General features: G+C 42.0%; 2 protein-coding genes across 2 annotated transcripts in view; one reads left to right on the forward strand and one right to left on the reverse strand.

Moving 5' to 3' along the window:
• The window catches only part of APBB1IP (amyloid beta precursor protein binding family B member 1 interacting protein), a 90,404-nt gene that overhangs the window by 53,651 nt on the left and 15,552 nt on the right, over window positions 1-21,201 (forward strand). The window contains exons 7-10 of the mRNA XM_053654783.1: window positions 2,440-2,561; window positions 12,310-12,396; window positions 14,828-14,971; window positions 18,412-18,522. Coding sequence (XP_053510758.1) covers window positions 2,440-2,561; window positions 12,310-12,396; window positions 14,828-14,971; window positions 18,412-18,522 — 464 coding nt within the window. The remainder of the gene's footprint in view (window positions 1-2,439; window positions 2,562-12,309; window positions 12,397-14,827; window positions 14,972-18,411; window positions 18,523-21,201) is intronic.
• The window catches only part of LOC119050158 (protein adenylyltransferase SelO-like), an 84,756-nt gene continuing 70,128 nt past the window's right edge, over window positions 6,574-21,201 (reverse strand). Inside the window, exons 21-24 of the transcript XR_008389614.1 lie at window positions 20,511-20,641; window positions 18,083-18,194; window positions 9,578-9,706; window positions 6,574-6,898 (exon numbers count right to left, since the gene is read on the reverse strand). The gene's annotated coding sequence lies outside the window, so the exon portion shown is untranslated. The remainder of the gene's footprint in view (window positions 6,899-9,577; window positions 9,707-18,082; window positions 18,195-20,510; window positions 20,642-21,201) is intronic.

Below are 21,201 nucleotides of genomic sequence, written 5' to 3' on the forward strand. Positions count from 1 at the left end.
ATCCAGACCTGTAAGAGGGGAGGAGTCGGCGGCCAGCGGAGAGGGGTCGCGGCAGAAAAAAGCAGTGGCTGGTGGACCCTGGCGTGCAGGTGGCTGCTGGCAGACCCCAGGCTCAGAGTGACAACAAGCAGACCCAGTGAAGCAGGCAAGGCAACTGGCTGACTGCAGTCACATATCCGCACTCAGATAAATCACACAAAAATGGGGAGCGAGACAGGCTGCTCAACCCAAGGCCCCATCGATGGGAAATAAAGCCTAAAAGCACTGATTGAAAAGACTTGTGGGGGTTGAGGCACAGGGAGAGACTCCAAGCCTCACAGGAGATTTCACTGGAGAGACCCACAGGGTCCTAGAACATACACAAGCCCACCCACTCAGGAACCAGCACCAGAAGGTCCCAATTTGCTTGTGGGAAGCAGCATAAAAGACTGAAATCTGAGAAAGAGTAGAGCAAGTGCCATTGTTTCCTCTCTGACCCCGCCCCCACATACAGCATCACAACCCAGCAAGTGTGTTGCCCCGCCCTGGTGAACACCTGAGGCTCCACCCCTCACTATGTAACAGGCACAACCAGACCCCCCCCCCCGCCAGAAAAAAATGGCTCAAACAGAAGAACAGATTGAAGCCCCAGAGCCAATACTTTTAAGCGACAAAGAGATAGCCAACCTATCAGATGCACAGTTCAAAGCACTGGTGATCAGGATGCTCACAGAACTGGTTGATTTTGGTCACAAATTAGATGAAAAAAATGAAGGCTACACTAAGGGAAATGAAGGAAAATGCACAAGGAACCAGTAGCGATGGGAAGAAAACTGGGACTCAAATCAGTGGAGTGGACCAGAAGGAGGAAAAAAATGACCAAACAGAAAAGAATGAAGAAACAAGAATTCAAAAAAAGGAGGAGAGGCTTAGGAACCTTCAGGACATCTTTAAATGTTCCAACATCCAAATTATATGGGTACCAGAAGGGGAAGAGGAACAGCCACAAGTGAAAAACTTATTTGAACAAATAATAAAGGGTAATTTCTCCAATCTGGCAAAGGAAATAGACTTCCAGGAAATCCAGGAAACTCAGAGAGTCCCAAAGAAGTTGGACACAAGAAGGAACACACCAAGGCACATCATAATCATATTAGCCAAGATTAAAATGAAGGAGAGAATTCTAGAAGCAGCAAGAAAGAGATAAGGGGACAGTCACCTACAGAGGAGTTCCCATCAGACTGTCAGCTGATTTCTCAAAAGAGACCTTACAGGCAAGAAGGGGCTGGAAAGAAGTATTCCAAGTCATGAAAGGCAAGAACCTACATCCAAGATTGCTCTATCCAGCAAAGCTTTCATTTAGAATGGAAGGGCAGATAAAGTGCTTCTCAGATAAGGTCAAGTTCAAAGAGTTTATCATCAGCAAGCCCTTGTTATATCAAATGTTAAAGGGACTTATCTAAGAAAAACAAGATAAAAAGCATGAACAGTAAAAAAACAGCAAACTCACAATTATTAACCACCACACCTAAAACAAAAGCAAACTAAGCAAACAACTAGAACAGGAACAGAACCACAGAAATGGAGATCACATGGAGGGTTAGCAACAGGGGAGTGGGAGGAGGAGAGAGGCAGAAAAGGTGCAGAGAATAAGTAACATAGATGGTAGGTAGAAAATAGCCAGGGGGAGGGTAAGAATAGTATGGGAAATGTAGAAGCTAAAGAACTTATGACACATGGACATGAAGTACAGGGGGGGAATGTAGGTGGGAGGGGTTACACAGGGTGGAGGGGAATGAGGGGGGAAAAATGGGACAACGGTAATAGCATAATCAATAAAATATATTTTTAAAAAAGAAAGGAACAATGGAAGAAATACTATTATTGTTCATTCTTAATACCACTCACAGAACAATTGTCTCCCGGGAGAGCTAGGTGGAATGTAGGATTGCCTGTTTCAGAAGTTTCGGTGAAAATTTTTGGGGGGAGGAAATGGCCTATACTGAAAGAAACAGGTGAAGTTTTCTTCAACTCTGAGTCAAACAGAAACATGAAAGCCTTCCTTTATGTTTAGCTTTGGTTCCAATATTCATATACTGTTATTAGAGTTTAAGGAGTGATGTTTTAGAGTGCTTATCACAATTTCATTCATATTTGTTTAAACCAATTATTGCCTAATTGCCTTCCATACAGATAAGGTGTTTACCTTTCCCTGGAACTATTTACAGTAAAAAATACCAATAGGAGAAAAATGCCATGGCCGACCATTATCACTGTAGTGTAGGTCCATCTGCCATGTTTTTTTTATGGAAAATAAGTTGAAGATCTGACACTGAAGAATAAATATTACGGGAATGTTACAGTGTGACATTGTGTGAGAATGAGGAGTTTCTGAAAACCTGCGTGAAGTAGAAGGCACTGGGCTTAACTCAAAGTGGCTTGTTTTTCTTGTTTCATCAGAAAGGTTTTTTGAAGACCATGAAAATGTTGTTGAGGTCTTATCAGACTGGACAAGAGACACAGAAAACAAAGTGGTATTTTTGAAGAAAGAGGAAAAATATGCTGTATTTAAAAACCCCCAGGTGAGATAACTTGGATACTGTTAAGCCATATAAAGTATGGAGGGTTTTTAACGCCACCTGTGGACTAGCCACGTCATTCATGAGCTCACAAAATGTCACAAGTGTCTTCCTTTCAAAGAAATACTCACTCAGCTCTTAGGCCATATGTAAGCTAAGAGCCCCTTGAAACATCCAGAAAGAAAAGAACCCGTTTTGTTTCTTTTGATTCACAACCCAAAGCATATCAACCTCTTGACTAATCCTTCTTTTGGGTCCATATTTCTCTTTGGCTCCATTAATCCAGTCTCCTTTGATGCACTCTGAGTCATTAGCACTTCATATTTTGATGTTCTTTGTTGTTTATATTTGGTACTTATTGACTCTGAGACCACAAAAAGAGCTCCTGGAAAAGGCACAACTTCCTGTGCTTTATTTTACACTCTACATAATAAAAAGCATTGTTCTCCATATTTGAAAACTTCCTTCAAGTTAATGTATCCAAGGGTGTCACAGAAATGGAGGCCTTCCCACTGTGGCCTCCAGCCAACTGTGATACGTGAAGGTCAAGTCTTTTTAGGAAAGTCAAAGAATGTCAGACACCTTTATATTTTATAAGCTAAAAATACAAGTCTCATTTACTAGAGTCACAATTAAAGGATTCTCCAGAGCAGGTTCCTCTTGAGAAAATGCACTTTTCCTTACACTGTGCTTTTCTCTAGAATCTTCTCTGGGTTGTATGGTGGCAGACTTACAACAGAGCAATAAACACTTGTTTGTGACAAATATCGAACAATCAAAGTACGAAGTTTTCAAACCACAGCTACCTTGAATCCCATGCTTTAAAGCCTAACTTTGTTAGGGAGCCATCTAAGGTAGATGCTCATTTCTTTCTCACACACCAGTCCAGACTGGACAACTAGTAGGATGGTTCTGCCATCCTCAACAAGTGGCTTTCATCTGTGGGTCCACCTGGCCACTCTCCGGTCCGTGGGAGGGGAGTGCACAACCAGACTTCTTAGTGGAAAGACCTGCAAATGACCCTTTCACTTTGTTCATACGCCACTGACCAGAACTTAGTTTCATGTTGACCTTGAGCTACAAGGAAAGCTGAGCAATGTGGCCTCTATCTGAACAACTACACGCACCGCTAAAATGGGAAGCTACTTTCGGAGCTGCCACTTGCACAGCTCCTCCACACCGAGTCTGTAAGGACAGGGCCCAGGAGTTGTATAACGTGACTATAGTACTGTTAAATGAGAAGAGGAAGAGGAGAACAGGTATTAGAGGACAGCTGCACCTGCTGCAGTGTCTACTGAATTAATGCACAAAACATAACTATGCCTGTGAATCTGTACCAACTAAGCACCCCACTCAGTTACCACCCATATCAGATGTAGAGCATTAATGCTGCTCCTATAGCCTCCCTGCCCCTTCCCAGCCATTAACCCCATTACAAAGGTAATCACCATTCTGACCTCTATCATCTCTTACCCTCTTTTTAAATTTTATATAAAATGTCATAGTGTCATTTGTGTTTAGCTTTTTTTATCCAACTTTCATTTGTGTTGTTGCATGTAGTAGAAATTTATTCTTTTTTCCTGAAGTTTAGTATTCCATTGTGTGACTGTACCAAAATATGTTTATTCATTGTATTATTGATGAACATTTGATTTGTTTCCAGTTTGAGGCTTTAACAAATAATGCTGTTGGGAACATTATTGCATGTGTCTTTGTTGAATATATGTAGACTTTCTCTTGCATGTAGACGTATGAGTGCAATTGCCAAATCACAGCTTAGGCATACATTTAGCTTTAGGAAATGGTGCCAAGCTGTTTTCCAAAGTGACCCTGTGACTTGCCCTCCCACTAGCATTGTATGAGAATTCCTGGTGCTCCAGATGCTGGTCGGCCCTTGGTGTTGTCAGGTTTGGTTTGGTTTGGTTTTTGTTTTGGGCTGTTTTTTGTGGGTATGTGGTGGTCTCCTGTGGTTTTAAGTTGAACTTTCCTATTGCCAGTGAAGAACCTACAGATGCCCTGAGGGGCAACAGGGCTCCAAGAAGGTCCAGACACCTCTTTCCACTTTTTTTCTCTCTTGGACCTTGGCCCTTTGAGTCCTGGTTGCTTCTGTGGCTCTCCAAAGCCTTCAGAGAGATTTTCCCCCAACTTTTTTAGCTATTTTTGTGGAGCATTGGTCTAACTGCAATCTGCCGCATGATAGGGTCAGACCAAAATCTTCCTGAATTCTTCTGGATAATAATCTACTTACTTAAAACTAAGTGAGTAGATTCTCCTAATTTACAATCAAACGTGAAGACCAAAATTGAAGAGACTGATTTTAAGTGTCTCTATTTCTTCGTTGTTTGGTTAAATAGTCTGTCTTCTGACGAGTACTCTGCATGGATGATACTTCAGCGCGCTGTCCTTAAGGTGAGAGGGCAGACTGTGGACGTTTTCCAGGTTTGTTAGCATGAGAAACTTCCTTCAGAAACTCTCTCCTGTCTACCCTACCTCCATCTTCAGAAGATAAAAATGTCCTACAATTTTCTTCTGAATCCTGAAGTTCATTAGTTGTATAGATATGTTGTCTGTAAAGTCATTCACATGCTATTTCCCATAAGGCACTGCAAGATTCTGTCATAAACATGTTGGCCTTTCCTCTTCACTCATCCTGGATTATGCAAGATTGTTCTGCAATCAGCACCTGCCAACAGGCAGCGTCTAAGGTTGGCCCTCAGCCCCACTCTGTGTGCCTCTGTGGATATGTTTTTTTTCTGTAGGATTAGGGCTTTGTTCTCGCAGAAAAATGACTTAGACATAGAGATGATCAGTGAGCAGTATCTGCAGAAGGCTATGATATGATGGAACATTCTGAAGCCACCAGTAGTACTCAAAGGTACTATTCATTGGATTTCCTGCCATCTGCCAAATTATTATTCTACTCTCTGTATAAAAGTACATGCAAAGGCATGGCCCAGGCCACTGTTCCTGCAGAACCCTGTGCTGTCACCAGTCACCTTGCTTTACATCCTCTGTGCCCTTAAGGGAACAAGGGTGCATATCCTCATAGGTCTGCATACGTAGGTCCCTCAAGTGCTTGAGAGATCCAATTCTAACTTTGTCCTTGACATCTGCACTCACAATGCCAAGGTCAGTGTTCTTAGCCTACCCATAGCCTGTTTGCTGTATGAAAAATGGATTCGCATTCACAGCTTGACTGAGAAAGTACTTACCAGGCCCAGAGTATCTGTTCTCTGGAAAATTACTAAATTCCACAAAACTATATAAAATTTCATGTTTAAAATTGCAATACTGGATCTTTAATATTTAAGAGAAGTCTTTTACAAATTACTTACCTCAGGCATAGGTCTGATGAGGAGACAGTAAAATGAATACAAAGAGGCTTTGGGCTCTACACTCAGACACAAGTCAGTTCAGATTTGTGGACGTCAGAGATGAGCCGAGGCGGGCACACACACGAGGCACCATTTCCACGATGAGTGGAAAAGTCACATTGCTCACCCGGGTCTCAGGTGTCGCCCGCCGACTGCGGGGCCTCGGCCTGCTGTCTGACAACACCGGAACTCAGCTTCTCCGTTTGGACGGCGGTGTTACTGCCGCACTTCCCTCCATGCAGGGCAAATCCAGCATATGAACTGCTTGCTACCCTGTGAAGTTATGAGGAGTAAAGTGCTTTGCTCCCCTCCGAAATTCAGTCATCTATAATAAATTCGTGGGAAGAAACCAGTTCTGCAAATCTGTGGACCCTGAGATGCTGCTCACTCGTCTCTTCCCACATAGAGACTTCAGGTGGGGGCTGCTTCTATGAACAGACCTCAAACTCCTGCGCTGATACCCCCCAGAAGTTTGAAAAACTATGGACTACCTCACACATTTGTATGTTGACATACACAATTCTTCAACACAATTTTTTTGAGAAAAAAAATAATTTCTTTATATAAAAATTAGTGGATACCTAAATACAATATGGTTTTTTTAAATGAAGCAATGTATGTATAGTTGTATTCATAAAGATAAGTACACTAATCAAAAGCTATACAACATTAGCCACATATCCAAATACAAACAAAGATATTCCTTTGGACTCCACATTTCATCGAGCATCAAAAACCACCAATCCTGCCCTGGCCAGTGTGGCTCAGCTGGTTGGAGCATCGTCCCACAACCAAAGGGCTGTGAGTTCAGTTTCCAGTTGGAGCACATGCCTGGGTTGCGGGCTTGGTCCACAGTCAGGCTCATAGAATCCCGGGTTGGGGTGCACGATCCCCAGTCCAGACGCAGTCCAGGCATCCAGCCGGTGCTTCTCCCTCACATTGATCTCACTCTCCCCGTGTCTCTCTCTAAAAAGCAATGAAAAAATGTCCTCCAGTGAGGATTTTTTTTAAAGCACCAATCTTTTAGTTCTTTTCTTATACATTATTCTTTATCCACATTCTCTGCATCTGATGGATCCCTGGATCTTATTTCACTTTCTGTGTGACATTCTCCACAGATACACATCATTGGCTGCTGCTTTGGGGGTTGGATATCCCTTTGGATGTCCAGTGTTAGTCCGCCAAACCAAGAAACTCCTCACTCTGCACTTCCAAGCAACACAAGTTTAAATAAATGCAAATAAGGCAATGTGCAGCTTATTATAAATTTTGACATTTTAAAAGCTATCCAATGAAACTAGCCACAGTCCTATGGCAATTTGATTCCCACCAGTATCCATTTAAAAAGTACATAAATAAGGGTTTTTAAAATATGTTTAAAAAAAATAAATAAAATATGTTTTATATTTTAGAGCAGTTTTAGGTTCACAGCAAGAGGGAGTAGCTGGCTGAGGGTCAGAACAGAGACCCTCTAAAGCGAGGTATTAAAACAGGGGCCCCTCTTACCCAGGCGGCGCGGCCCCAGTTGGGTAAAGCGTGTTGGGGCAGTAGACTCTCACTATCCTAATAGAAAGCGATGTTATTCAAGAAGCAGCTCCATTTCTCAATCTGGTTGTCATCAGGAAAGTTCCTCCTGGTCGACAGTAGTCACAGGTCCTCCCAAGTAAGAGCCGGGTGTTCAAATGGAAGTCTCCTGTCACCTAAGGGGTTTTGCTTTCCTAGTTGTGCTGCATGTAGTCCTACTATGCAAAGACCAGTGAGGTTGCCTGAAACCAGAAGAGTTCTAAAGACTGTGCGTGGAGCAGGAAAGGGACTCAGTATTCACGTTAGTCATTCTTCTTGCTAGAAGCTAGAAGAATCTGTTTTTCAGAGAAGGTATTGGTTAAGTTGACTAATATAAGGTTGCTTACTTAATGTATAACTTTTTATTTCTTTTAATAACATCTTTTATTTTTCTGGCTTCAAAAGTAGTATCAGCCCTGGCTGGTATAGCTCAGTGGATTGAGCATGGGCCTGTGAAGCAAAGGGTGACTGGTTCGATTCCCAGTCAGGATACATGCCTGGATTGCAGGCCAAGTCCCCAGTGGGGGACACATGAGAGGCAACCACACATTGATGTTTCTCTCCTTCTCTATCTCCTTCCTGTCCCCTCTCTCTAAAAATAAATAAATAAAATATATTTTAAAGTAATATCAATTTATTGTTTTTAAAAAGTTGGAAAATGAGAGAGGAAATTTGCATCATCCATAATCCCACACTCTGACAATAATTACTATTGATATTTTTGGCAATTTCCATTCCTTCACTGGGTCCGTTTCTTAACTGAAATTCAGTGGTGGTTGTGGTTTACCATTGGCTGCTTGAGTGAGGAGCCAAGAGAGAAATGAGAAACGCAGCTTCATTCTTCCCCTCAGGTGTAGAAGGGTGCCACCTTTGGGTGAGAACCTTACCTCATGGTGTCTCTCCCCCATTCCTTTCCAACCTCCCCCTCCCTCCAGGGTTCATCTTTACCTCCCAGGACCAGGCCCAGCTGGAGGAAAAGTCATGTAGTGATCACATCTGTGGTCCCCAGGATGGGCTATTGTTTTAAAGGAAAGTCTGCCCTTGGCTTCGGTGGATAGGTCCTTTTACCAGCTAGAGTGGGCGTGTGGATTAGACTGTTGTATAAAATAACCTCGGGATCCCAGTGCTTATAGCAGCAGACATTTCCTCACTCCTGTGTCTGCAGGTCAGCCGTCCTTGGCTCCAGATTATGAGTCAGATTCAGGTAGCTCCACATCCCCCTTACTGTTCTCAGCCCAGCAGCCACTTGTGACACAGTCTTCTCATAGTGAATGGCAAGAGGTCAGGAGATTGAGTGGAAACATACCACTGCCTCTCAAATTCTTGCTCACAGTTGATGCGCTGTATGCACTGTCCCCCCAACCACCACCCCCATGCTGCTGGCCAAAGCAAGCCACAGGGCCGAACCCAGTGTGAGTGGGACAAGGAAATAAGCACTTCCCATTCTAGGGGGAAGACTGCATAGTCACCTGAACACAGGCCGCAGGTGCGTTCTATCCCAGGGAGGAAGAGAAGAATCAGGTGTGGTGGTCTGGTCTTCTTCAGGTGTGCTATGTTAACCCCCAGCTCTAGCCAGGCCAGCTGTTCACTGGTGGTCCAAAGATACCCAATATTGAACCACTTCTGGGCCTTCATACATGCTTTCCTTCCTGCCTCAGATGCTCTCCTTATTCCCTTTTTCCTATCTGAATGTTGAACATCTTTCAGGATCTAGTTCAGATGTTGACCTCCCCTGTGAAGTCTTTCTCGATCATCTTGGCCCACAGTGATTTCTTCCTCTCTGAAAACCTACAGAACTTGGCTCATTTTGAATTTACGGAGTACCTCCTGTAGCTCCCCCATCTATAAATACATACGGGGGTGGGGGCAAAAGTAGGTTAATAATAATAAATAATACAATAATAAATCAATAAAAACACAGGGATAAACTGTTTGGCATACTCACAACTGTAAAGCTAACTTTTTCCCCACCCAGTATATAGTCATCTGTCCAACTAGCTACTGTCTATTTAAATGTTTACCTTCTCAATATGATAGAAAGCTTCTTAAGAACAGAGATGTTTTCATGTAAAGGATACTCACAAATATTTATTCTTGGACTGGTAACTATTGGCTTGATTCACTCTTTATTCCAAGAAGGTGGTATTTAAATAAGTCGTGTATTTGCTGTTTTTTCCTACCCAGCTGTCCCAAATCTTGCATTTTCAGAAGCTATAAGAAAAAGGATCAAGCTGTGACTGAAAGTCTCATTTCCCATTTTAAGCTTCTCTTATTACTCAACTCAGATTGCCCACGGTTTCTTTTGCCACAGATAAATTAACTTCCGAGTTCTGCTGCTCGCTACGGAGCAGCTCACAGTGAGCTGGCTGACCACATGACAGACAGGAGCTCTGGCCGAAGGGCAATCGGTCCTTTCAGCTCAGATTTACTTTGTGTTCCTGCATTTTCATTGGAACAAACACACAGTGCAGCACCGTCACTCTGAAGGGGAAAGCAGTTATTCAGAAGTTCAGAAAGAGAGGGGTCTCAGAGAAAGGCACGGCTGCAGATCCTGACTCATAAAATGGGGCCCTTCACAGCTGAGAAGGACCCTCACCGGTCCCCAAGGAGAGTGACACATACTCTCCTTTTCCAGGATGAGGATGAAAAGCATGTGCCGCGGAATCTTCCTGGTGTCCCCTTGCCATCTTTCCGCTCATCGTGATTCATGTTTCCAGACTCCCCAGCAAGCTGTGCTTGCTAGAGGTCCCCTCTGCAGTCTCTCTTAGGACTAGGTCATCTCATTTTTTTTACTGTGGCAAAGATACACATAGCATAGCATTTACCATTGTAACCATTTTTAAGTGTGCTCAGTGGCATTAAGTACATCCACACTGTAGTGCTGGGTTCTCTCCTGTGGAATTAATTTAGGGCTGAGGAGAATTATGAAAAACTCAAAGCTCTGGCACTGACTGGCCTTGGGTAAATTGCTTAATCCTTCTGTGTCCTGATCTATGAAATAGCAATTATACCTATGTTGTGAGGTTCTTGAATGGATGAAATGAAAGTGTACCTGTAAGGCCTTAGAGTAGAGTTCTGGCAGGCATTATGTGTTATCTATTATGGCTAGGCATAGTCTTCAGGCCAAACTCGGAAAGTTAAAATAGTTTCTGAGCCCTGGCCAGTATGGCTCAGTTGGTTGGAGGGTCATCCCATAACTGAAAGATTGCAGGTTTGATTCCCAGTCAGGGCACATACCTAGGTTGTGAGTTTAATCCCGGATCTGGGTGCATTTAGTCCCCAGTATGGGCGCTTATGGGAGGCAACCAATCAATGCTTCTTTCTCACATCGATGTTTTGCTCACTCCCTTCCTCTCTCCTTCCCCCTCTCTCTAAAAGCAATGAAAAAAATGTCTGTGGATGAAAACAAAGGAAAAAAAAGTATCTGAACCCTATATGAAATCACCCTATATTAATTCACAATATACTATCCTTCCAAATAACAAGTAAAAGTTAAAAGTCTTAAACACCCATTAAAAAATAATTCAGTAAGAATTATCAAAGGAATTGTACTTGACTTTTTCTCTCTGTTTAAGTTAGCAAGTCACCATTTTTATATATTCTATTTTTAGGAGATATCTTAATTCTGCAAATTTTGGTTGCCTGCAGTTTGCTTCCTAACTCTCTGTCCAGTATACACGTTCTCAAATATGAATAACAATCATCCAGAAAGAATGCTGGAATGCAGAATTCCGGGCCCTGACCCAGAGGTTTCAGTTCGGTGTGTTGGGACCTCAGCACCACGAGTTTTCCAGAGCATCGGTGTGGTCCAGGGGTCCCACACAGAAAAACCTTCCAATGGTGCAAATACACATTCGTGTCGATATTCAGGAGGGCCCTTAATTTCTTCACTCTTCTCCACAGATATGTGTTCTAGTTTTCTCACATTTTTCATTTTACACAGCCCTACATTTTGACTTCAAAATCCTCAACTATGACATAATCACTGGGAACATTGATACTGCAACTGTAAAAGTGATGTAAAATTTAACCCTGGGATGCTCACAGTTTTTTTAAAACATTTGCATGTAACATTTAGTTTCAGCCACCTCATTGATATTCAGAACTGACGAAATATGATACTTAGATTTATACAAACTCTGCTTAGAGAGCACACGCCCACCTTTGAGTGCCTGTAACCTTGGCCTTTGCTGCCTGGTTAGGCTGGGTCCCTCTCGGGAAATGCCCTTTCTACTTCTGTCTGTCCTGAAGAATTGCCACGCCTCACAGTCTGTGTTGTGCTTGACCCACAGTTTGTTAAAATTAAAATTATTTGCCAACATGCATAAAAATCCAGACTTCAAGCTTCTCTTAATAAGCAGAACCCCTACTGTACAGGCCGCAGACTCCTACGTGGCATCTCCAGCCAGAATGGGTTCCCTCCTGGCTGTGGGACACAGGCTCCAGCTTCACCCCGGCCCCCAGCTCTTCCCAGTGCAGTAGGGCCTCCAGGAGTCCAGCATTTGCCTCGTGTTCTAGGCCATGGAATTTAATAGTCAAATGATGCCGTGTCATCTTTGCTAGTGCTTTCAGTCTGATGTTTGTTTCCTTGTTGATGGTGCACTATGGGAGGAAGAAGCCGTGTTACTTCTGCCTGGTTGTGCCCTAGGCAGCACTCAGGATGCCCTGGTTAGGCACTTGGTCACAGATAGCACACGGGGTGGTTCCCAGCTGTTCCTACAGGTACCTCTTCTCTCTCCAGGGAGATGGTGACTTCCCGGCAGGCCGGCATGGTGATGGGGACTAACGAATCGATCTTTTAATATTTTATTTAGAATTTTTACTTGGATAACAAAGGAAAAAAAGAAAGCAAGGACATAAATGAGAAAATGAATGCTAAGAACAAGGAATGCTTACTTGAGGTAAGTTTAACTTTGCAGAATAGAAGAAAAGAGGAGGACGCTATTTTTAAGTTGTTTGCATCTTAGAACAATGGGTGGTTCTGAGACACACTGAAATTTTAACTTGGGTTTTAAAATCACATTATTACTGAAGTACAGCTATTTAGATAATTAAATTGGTCTTCTGAGTCAGCCGTTTAAAGGTATGGTGGTAGACAATATATTTCACTCTTCATGAAGTTGGATTTGTAATTCTTGACTAAAAGGTTTATGAATCTGCATAAAATTCATCTCCTAACATTCATTACGGTTCATTTCTGAAGCGCCCCACACAAGTCAGATGTCAGGATTTCCAGCTCTGCTGTGCAGTGAAGCCTCAGGCGCTCCCCCAGCAGCCAGGTGCAGTGGGAAGCAGAGACCTGAGACGAGGCTGGCTACGCCTGTGACGTCCCTGTGTTACTGTCCAAGAACCGTGGTTTCTGGAATCTTCCTGAATTATTACAGAGATCCAGGGGGTGGTGGAAGCTGAGCGTGTCAGTCACTGTCCAGATGTCTGTGGCTATCACCGTAGGGCTGTCTTCCAGAAGTTCACTGAGTGGGTGATGTTTTGAAACTCCTGATGAGTTTCACACCGCAGCTACGCTACCAGTGTCAGTATGTAACACAGGAGGCTGCCAGACCTCGGTCACCGCTGGGCAGGCACAGTGGAGCCCCAGGCAGGTTTTCTTTGCCCTTCACGACCTTTTTCCAAGTCAGTAGATGTGGGGTTTCTCCTGATAAAACAGGAGACCTGTGCTGCCTGGGCCCGCATTCCCACTCAAAGTCAATTCGCAGACGCTGCAGGGTGCCAGCCCCCACTCACCAGGGTCCTTCCCAGGTTCCCGCACATGTTTCTACTCCCTCCAGGCCCTCCAGCTCTGTACCAAGGCGTCAGGCGCCAGAGCCTTGCTGCCACGCCCAAGGTCCTGAAAACACGTTACAAGTCTGCGTCCTGGGACCAGGATCACAGTGGACATTTCCCAGGGAGACCCAACAGTGGAAACGGGGACATTCTTTCTGCATTTGCCCAACAGACTCCAGGTTGAGCTGAGGAGAATAAGGCACCGGGTGTCCCCAGCGGCAAGGAGATTCAGGTCCTGAGCCCGAGTACCAGGCAGTGAGGAGACTGACAGGCTGGGAGGGCTGTGGGCGGTCCCACACAGCCACCGTCTGCAGTGCCTGCGCATCAGCTGCTGAAAGGCAGGGACTGATCACGCCTTCATTCACACAGTTGCCCGAAGAGTTCTTGTCACAGGGCTGCAGCAGTGGTTTAAACGCTTGTCGTGGTATGAAAAATCAGCACTATCCAGCTTTCTAATTTGGCCAAAAAGTCTGATTAGATTTAAGAGATATTGACAAGACATGCAATACTAGCTACATCTGGAGAAAACTGGGGGAAATGTTAACAACAACAACAAAAAAATGTATCCCAGTTCCACTACATATAAATGAACTCGAAGGATGCAAAAGTAAAAGTTATTCTACCTTTATGAGACTCAATGAAAGCAGATTGAGAGCTATAAAATAGAAAGCAAAAAACAAGTTTTGAGCATTTGAACTGGAAGATGGAATGATATGAAATTTTACTACCTTGCCTTTTAAAAGAAATGTACTAAAAATTATAAATCTGCCCTGACTGGCGTGGCTCCGTGGATTAGGTGTCGTCCCACAAACCAAAAAGTCGCCAGTTCAATCCCAGTCAGGGCACATGCCTGGGTTGCAGGGCAGGTCCCCAGTTGGGGGTGTGTGAGAGGCAACTGATTGATGTTTCTTTCCCTCTCTCTCCCCCTCTCTCTGAGAATGAATAAATATAATGTTTAAATTTTTTTTAAAGATTTATAAATCTATGCAAGTTTCGACATCTGAAAATCTACATTTCTGTACCATCCTTTCAGATACCAGTGTTAATGATTGCTTCCTTTGATAGGAAAGCCATCCCATGAAAAGTTGCTAACTTATACATATTTTACTACCGAATTACATATTTCGATTCCTTAGCAATGAAATAGTAATCTTTTGCTTACAGGAAAAGTAATAATTTTTTTACTTACCAACTTATAACAGTAATAGCCTTTAATACTTATTCTAACAATACGCCGAAATCATACTCACACACTCCCTCATGCAGGTGGGGCTATTATTACTCCATTTTTGCAGGTAAGGAAACCGAGGTCGAGAGCCTTGCCTCAGGTGGTCAGGAAGCCTTGAAGTCTACCTCAGGAGCCAGGACTCTGAGGCACCAAGGATTCTCTCTTTCTTTAGACAAACAGCATGCAACAAAAAACTTATGCTTTCAATCAGACTGTAGACAAAAATGAGCTCTAGCTTAAAGTCTAGTTTGCCAGTTTGTTTAAAGGTGAGCAAAATGTGTTTTATCTTTTATGTGTTCATATAATTAAAATCTCAATTTCAGGAAAGTTTCTGCGGAACATCCGTCATTGTGCCAGAGCTTGAAGGAGCCCTTTATTTGAAGGAGGATGGAAAAAAATCCTGGAAAAGGCGCTATTTTCTCTTACGAGCTTCTGGAATTTATTACGTACCTAAAGGGAAGACTAAGGTCAGAAAGAAAAAATACTAGCAAAAAAAAAAAACTTTCATGAAAGTGAAACTAAAGAAGTCCTCAGGTGGCAGTTTAAGTAGAGTCTTTTTGTTGTGAGAATGATATTGTTACAATTTTATACAAATACATTCTCTGTTGGGACAGAGTTTCCAGAAATCCTTCTGTAATTTTTCCCATAGCTCTCTCTTGAAGTTGAAGAATTTTATCTATTTTTATGTCAGGTTTCAAAAGTTATGGCCAAAGCATTTTTCTAGAGATTAATTTGTTACTTTATGTTTTTATTCCTAAGGACTTTCCCCCCTGTATTTATGCTTTTGTTCAGTAGTCATTATAGCAAAACTTCCATAATTGGAATCACAAAGGTAGGAGAAGTCTTGATAGATCTTCAGTTAGATCTTAGACCGTGTCCTTTGAACAGGTAAGCTGTTCTCTAAGGTTACTATCTGCACTTTCTCATCGAATTTAGCAAAGGACTTTAGACATCATTTAACTTCTACTTGGTAGTTTAGGGTTAGTGCCTCAAATCTATAAGCAAACAATAAGTTCTTAGAGATAACTTTAACTCTCATTCTGACCATTAGCTTTTTCAAAGACCTTTCTTTGAGGCTCAGGGCATTTCTATCTTTTGTTTACCTTTTTAAAACTTTAGAATCTCACGTATATCTGGGGTAGGCCGAGATATGTTGCCTTCACTGCACACCAAATGGGGTATTTACAGATTGCAGCCTCTTCTAACAGGCTCAACCCACAGTCCCATGCTGATGAAGCCATGCCGAATATCCAGGTCTGCTCCCAGAACCTGTTTGAAGACTCTGCTATGGGGACACAGGGGAGGCCTTCTGGGTGATGCTCGGCCCAGGGCAGCTACTGCTACTAGTCTCAACCTTGGAGCTAATACTGTTCCACCTATGGCACCTCCAGCCCAGTCCCAGGCTGGGGACATAACAGTGGGCCCTCGAATAATTTGTTTTATTTTAGAAATGTTATAGCTTTGGCATTTACATATAAATGAGACCCAAATAAATCTACCACAAACAGCACACTTAGTGATAAAATTAGAAGTGTTTGCACTGGAATAGGACAAGGGTAATTTCTCTCATGGCTGTTAACACTAGAATGGAGGAATTAACCAGAAAGTCAAGAAAAAGATTAAGAAATATAATTATTGGAAAGAAAGAGGTAAAAATTCTCTTAATTCACAATATAAGACACTCAACTGAAACACTGTTAGGACCAAATAATTTACCAAATAACAAATTCTTCTCATTTACACAAACAATATGCTAATTAAAATATAATGCAAAAGGTTCTATGAATAATAGGAAAAAAATACAAAATACCTAATAATCAACAAGAAATGTTGAAGATTTATATGGCATAAAATATAAAATTTAATAAAGGAAGTGAAATAACTGAATAAATGGAAATGTAATGTGTTACTAGATGAAAAGATATTAATTCTTCCCCCCAATTTTCTATATAATCAATCCCAAGAAAATTTTCAATTGTATTCTTTTGACTTGAAGTGACAGATTCTAAAATTAACCAGAAAGATCACAGCCCCCAAATTACAAAGAACTCCGAAGTAGAACTCCTCCTCCAAAACACATTAGATGAGAGCAGGAGAGGTGGAGACAAACATGGCAGATGAACAGAGAGCCATGTGATGTAAGGGAACTGAAGAAAGTATTTTACAGCAGTGCGGAGAGAATCTGGTTTCAACCAATAGCATTGACGGAAACGTATGTCCACTTGAAAAAATAGTTCCCTGTCTTTTACACCAGGTTCCAGATGAAATTCTAGATGAAACATACTTAAGAAGGGGAACATAAAAATCTTAGAAAATATAAATTAATACTTTCATAATGTGGGGGTGGGGAAGACTTCTTAATCAAGATTAAAATAGCTCAAAATTATAAGGAGAAAATTGACAGATTTGACTGTATGAAGTTGTTTTTCTCTCGTGGCCACAGATCCAAACAGGAAATTGAAGGCATGCTATAGAGCCAGACAGCAGCTGGTACAACCAAGTACAAATATCCATAAAACAGAAAGACTTCAGCAAATTAATGAGAAAAGGATAAACATGCTCTTAAAAAAGCCCAGCAAAGCTTATTTAATGAGAATTGACAAAAAACAAATATAGTAGCCACCAAATATTTTTAAAGTTTCTCTATCTCATTAAAATCAGGGAAATGTAAATTCAATAGTGAAATATTTCCTCCCATGAGATTGATAAAATTAACAATATTGATAACATCCAAATTTCAGCAGGAGTGGATTAGAAAAATGGGCACTCTGGCACGGAGGTTAGAATGTAAATTGGTATGAAACAGTATTTATAGTAAAGACTCATTCATATTTTTAAATTGTATATGTGTAAGTATGTATGTGTGTATGTGGGTATGTATACACATATGTATATAAATGCTTCCCCAAAACCATTTGGAAGGGCACTACTGAACTATTAACAATAGTACTCATGGAGGAAAGAATGGAATTAGAAAAAACAGTGAAAAAGGAAGATTATCACTTTATTATATATGTATATGTGAATTGTTCTTTAAATAATGATTAATATATTTTACTTTTCTAATTAAAAAGTTAAAACTTTGAAAATCCAGAAGAAAACATCATACAAAAAAATCGAACAACCATAAATAAAGAAATAATTGTGTGCTAAGATGAAGCAATTCTGCCCTTCACTCTTTGTTCACTAACTAGGTAGAGAGTTATGCAATGCGATGGGGGGAGAACAAATTTCTAATTGAAGTGTAACCAAATATGTAGATTAGAGGTTGCAGTCTTCACAATGCATGTTATACATGGAGGAGAGGTTTCTGTTTCCATAGCAACACCATCAGCCCTCACAGAGAAAGCTGAAAGGAACCTTTCTTCCTCCTGAAGAAATAAATGCATGACGTGTGTGCTAATTTACTGAACATCAGATTTACCTCTCATTGTTCCTCCTGAAGGGGACATCTTTTTCTTAATGTTCAGTCATGAAATCCATCACTGACTTAGAGTGGCAAAAGTCAGAATGAAATTTCTGATGGATTTTATCAATCTCGGGAGGAAATGTTTCACTATTTAAGAGGTGGCGCTCACCTTGTCTTGACTGTATCAACAACGATGTCTCAAAGTCAGCCAATTAGCTCTGAGCCTGGGAGTCCACGTGCAGGTACCAGAACGGAGCGGAATGTTCACGCCACTTCCCAGCCTGTGACATGCGGGGTTTTTTATCTTGGGTGAATTCTTTCACCTCTTAAGACACTGGCTTGGCTTTTGGAAAACTAAACATGGTAGATGCTTCAATAAATTGCATAAAATTCATTATTTTTCTACTGAAATGTCATCCTTGGTCGTACCCTCAAGAACAACTTTGGAGAAACTATTAACTGTCAGCTGTGTTGAGGTTATTTTTTTTTCTCTTTCAGACATCTAGAGACCTGGCATGCTTTATACAGTTTGAAAATGTCAACATTTACTATGGGATTCAGTGTAAAATGAAGTACAAAGCACCCACTGACTACTGCTTTGTTCTAAAGGTATGGTGTGAGAAGTTCTTTATAGCTGTAAGCAATTTTAGTTAATATTTCCTTTTAAGGAAAAAATGTTAAATGTTATATAGTTAATCTCAAGTATAATATAGTAAGCTTTTTATTTTAAGCCAAAATAGGAGATGAGGAAACTTTTCTACCAGTTTGGATTATTTTTTTTTAATTTAATTATTGTTCAAGTACAGTTTTCTGTCTTTTACTCCCATCCCAGCCCACCCCACCAGTGCTCCCCACCTCCCTCCCATTCTCACCCCCCTTAGTTGTTGTCCATGTGTCCTTTATACTTGTTCCTGTGAATCCTTCTCCTTTTCCCCTGAAATTCCCTCCCCTCTTCCCTCTGGTCCCTGTCAGCCTGTTCTCTATTTCAGTGTCTTTGGTTATATTCTGCTTGCTTGTTTGTTTTGTTGTTTGGCTTCCTGTTAAAGATGAGATCATATGGTATTTGTCTTTCAACACCTGGCCTATTTCACTCAGCATAATGCTTTCCAGTTCCATCCATGCTGTTGCAAAGGGTAGGAGCTCCTCCTTCTTTCTTTCTGCTGCATAGAATTCCATTGCATAAATGTACCATAAAACAGTTTGGATTATTTGTTGAATCTAAAGCTTTACAGTGAATATGTCTGACAGCAAGGTGATTACCAGAGGGGAAGGGAGTGGGCGCTGCTGGTAGAAGGGGGAAAAGTGGTGATGGAAGGGGACTTGACTCCGGGTGTTGAAAACACAATACAAAATACAGATGATGCGTCATGGAATCGTACACCTGAAACCTATATAACTTTATTAACCAATGTCACCCTAATAATTACAATTAAAAAAAGAAAAAGAAAAAAAAATAAAATGAATCTGCCTGGGCTTCTTCATCACTTATGAAAATGAAAGCTCCACGTTTTAAACAAATTTCATGTACAACACTCAAACAACTTTGATAATGCTGAATACAATTTTCAGTTCTTTATTTATTGGACTTCTACTCCATTGTAAGAAGTGTTTAGAAATTAGGAAATTGACAAGATTTCCTAGAAAAATAGAGAAAATATTTTAAAAAACAGGGGAAAAACTTCTTTCTGGATAGTTTTGGGGTTTTTTTTTTAGTCAAATACAATCATTGGCCTAAATCTTATTTAATAATTTTGACTTCTAAGTGACCTTTCCCTGCACATTTACTCCTATTTATTATTCGTTATCATCATTATCATCACCAAATAATTGGTTGAAGTGATTGGCTTCATTGAGGCCCCAGGATAACGTGCAGTTTTCAATGAGACATTCATAGTCCTCTTTGTCATTACTCGGCATCCAACTTTCAATACAGATAATAACGACCATCACCACTGTACTAGCTGAATCAGCCTGACACCCCTCAGAATTTCTCTACCAGGGCCATTCTGACCCCCAGGCGACCTTTAGCAACATCTAGAGACATTTTTGTTTGTCACGACCAGGGCGGGGCTGTTACTGCTTACATCTGATAAGCAGAGGCCAAATGACTCTGCCAAATTACCCTGCGGTGTGCAAGGCAACCCCACAAAGAAGGAGTGGCTGCCCGTACACGTCAGCAGTGGGCAGCTGAGAAGCCTGCCCTGGACAGAGTGGTCCCAGGACAATGGCTGCAAAGGGACTGGGGGACGAGAGAGAGCAAGATTCATTCATTCATTCATTCTTTTTCCAGTGCCAGCTACCTATTAAGCACTGCCCCATGTGCTGGGAATACAGAAGGGAACCAGATACATGCTAACCCGTGACCTCATGGAGGTTACTTTCAGTGACAGGGAAAAGGCAATAAGAAAAAAAAAGTAATGTGATGTCAGGGTGCATTATCCCGGGTCCTCAATGAAGCTGTGGGTGTGAAGCAGGGTAGGGGGTGGATGTGCCAGGACGGGGGCCAGCAATTCTGTGGATGAGGTGGTCACCGAATGACTCTCTGAGGGACTGACCTTAGACCAAAAGATGCGAGTAAAATAGTGAACAACAATTACCTGGAGGGGACCATCCCAGGAACGAGAACAGGCCCTCTGAGGTGGGGGCCGGCTGGGATCGGGGGTCATAAGGAAGACAAGGTGAAGAGAAGCCCCACGGACTTCAGGTTCCTGCACCTCCTTTCCTGTTCCTGACATAAAAAGGGTAATGAGAATCATGGCAAACACTTATATAGCATCTAGAATGCATGTTTTAAGACTGTACTAGGTTAACGCATTTAATCCTTCTATCAACCTTGTGAGGTGAGAGTTCACAGATGAGAAGCCTGAGCCAGAATGAGAAGCCAGGTGCTGGCTCAGAGGCCGCCACTCTCGCACACTCCGTTTACTAGGCACGGAGTATCTTCTCTTACTCACTGCGCCCCACTGCTCATGCCTTTGAACCTATCTCTGATGTTCCTATCTGACGCCACAGCTCTCGTTTGGAATCTCGGGACCTCGAGAAACTACCCAGTTGGAGGCCTCATTTCCAGGCACTTTTATCCCTGAAACTCTGCTCACATCTCTCAAGCAGGGAGAAGGGTCTGGAAAGAGCCTATGATAGGAAGAGCCATTTCGAAATGCCAGTCAGCAAACTGGCTGAATCGCAGTCAGGGGAGGCCTGTTAGAAATACAGGTGCCAGGGCCCTCGACCCACCGAATCAGAACGTTTTGTGGGTGGGGCCCAGGATTCTTCATTCTTCCTCAGCAC

Source organism: Artibeus jamaicensis, unplaced genomic scaffold (assembly GCF_021234435.1).
Source record: "Artibeus jamaicensis isolate MK-2021 breed Jamaican fruit bat unplaced genomic scaffold, CSHL_Jam_final contig_867, whole genome shotgun sequence".
NCBI classification, from domain to species: domain Eukaryota; kingdom Metazoa; phylum Chordata; class Mammalia; order Chiroptera; family Phyllostomidae; genus Artibeus; species Artibeus jamaicensis.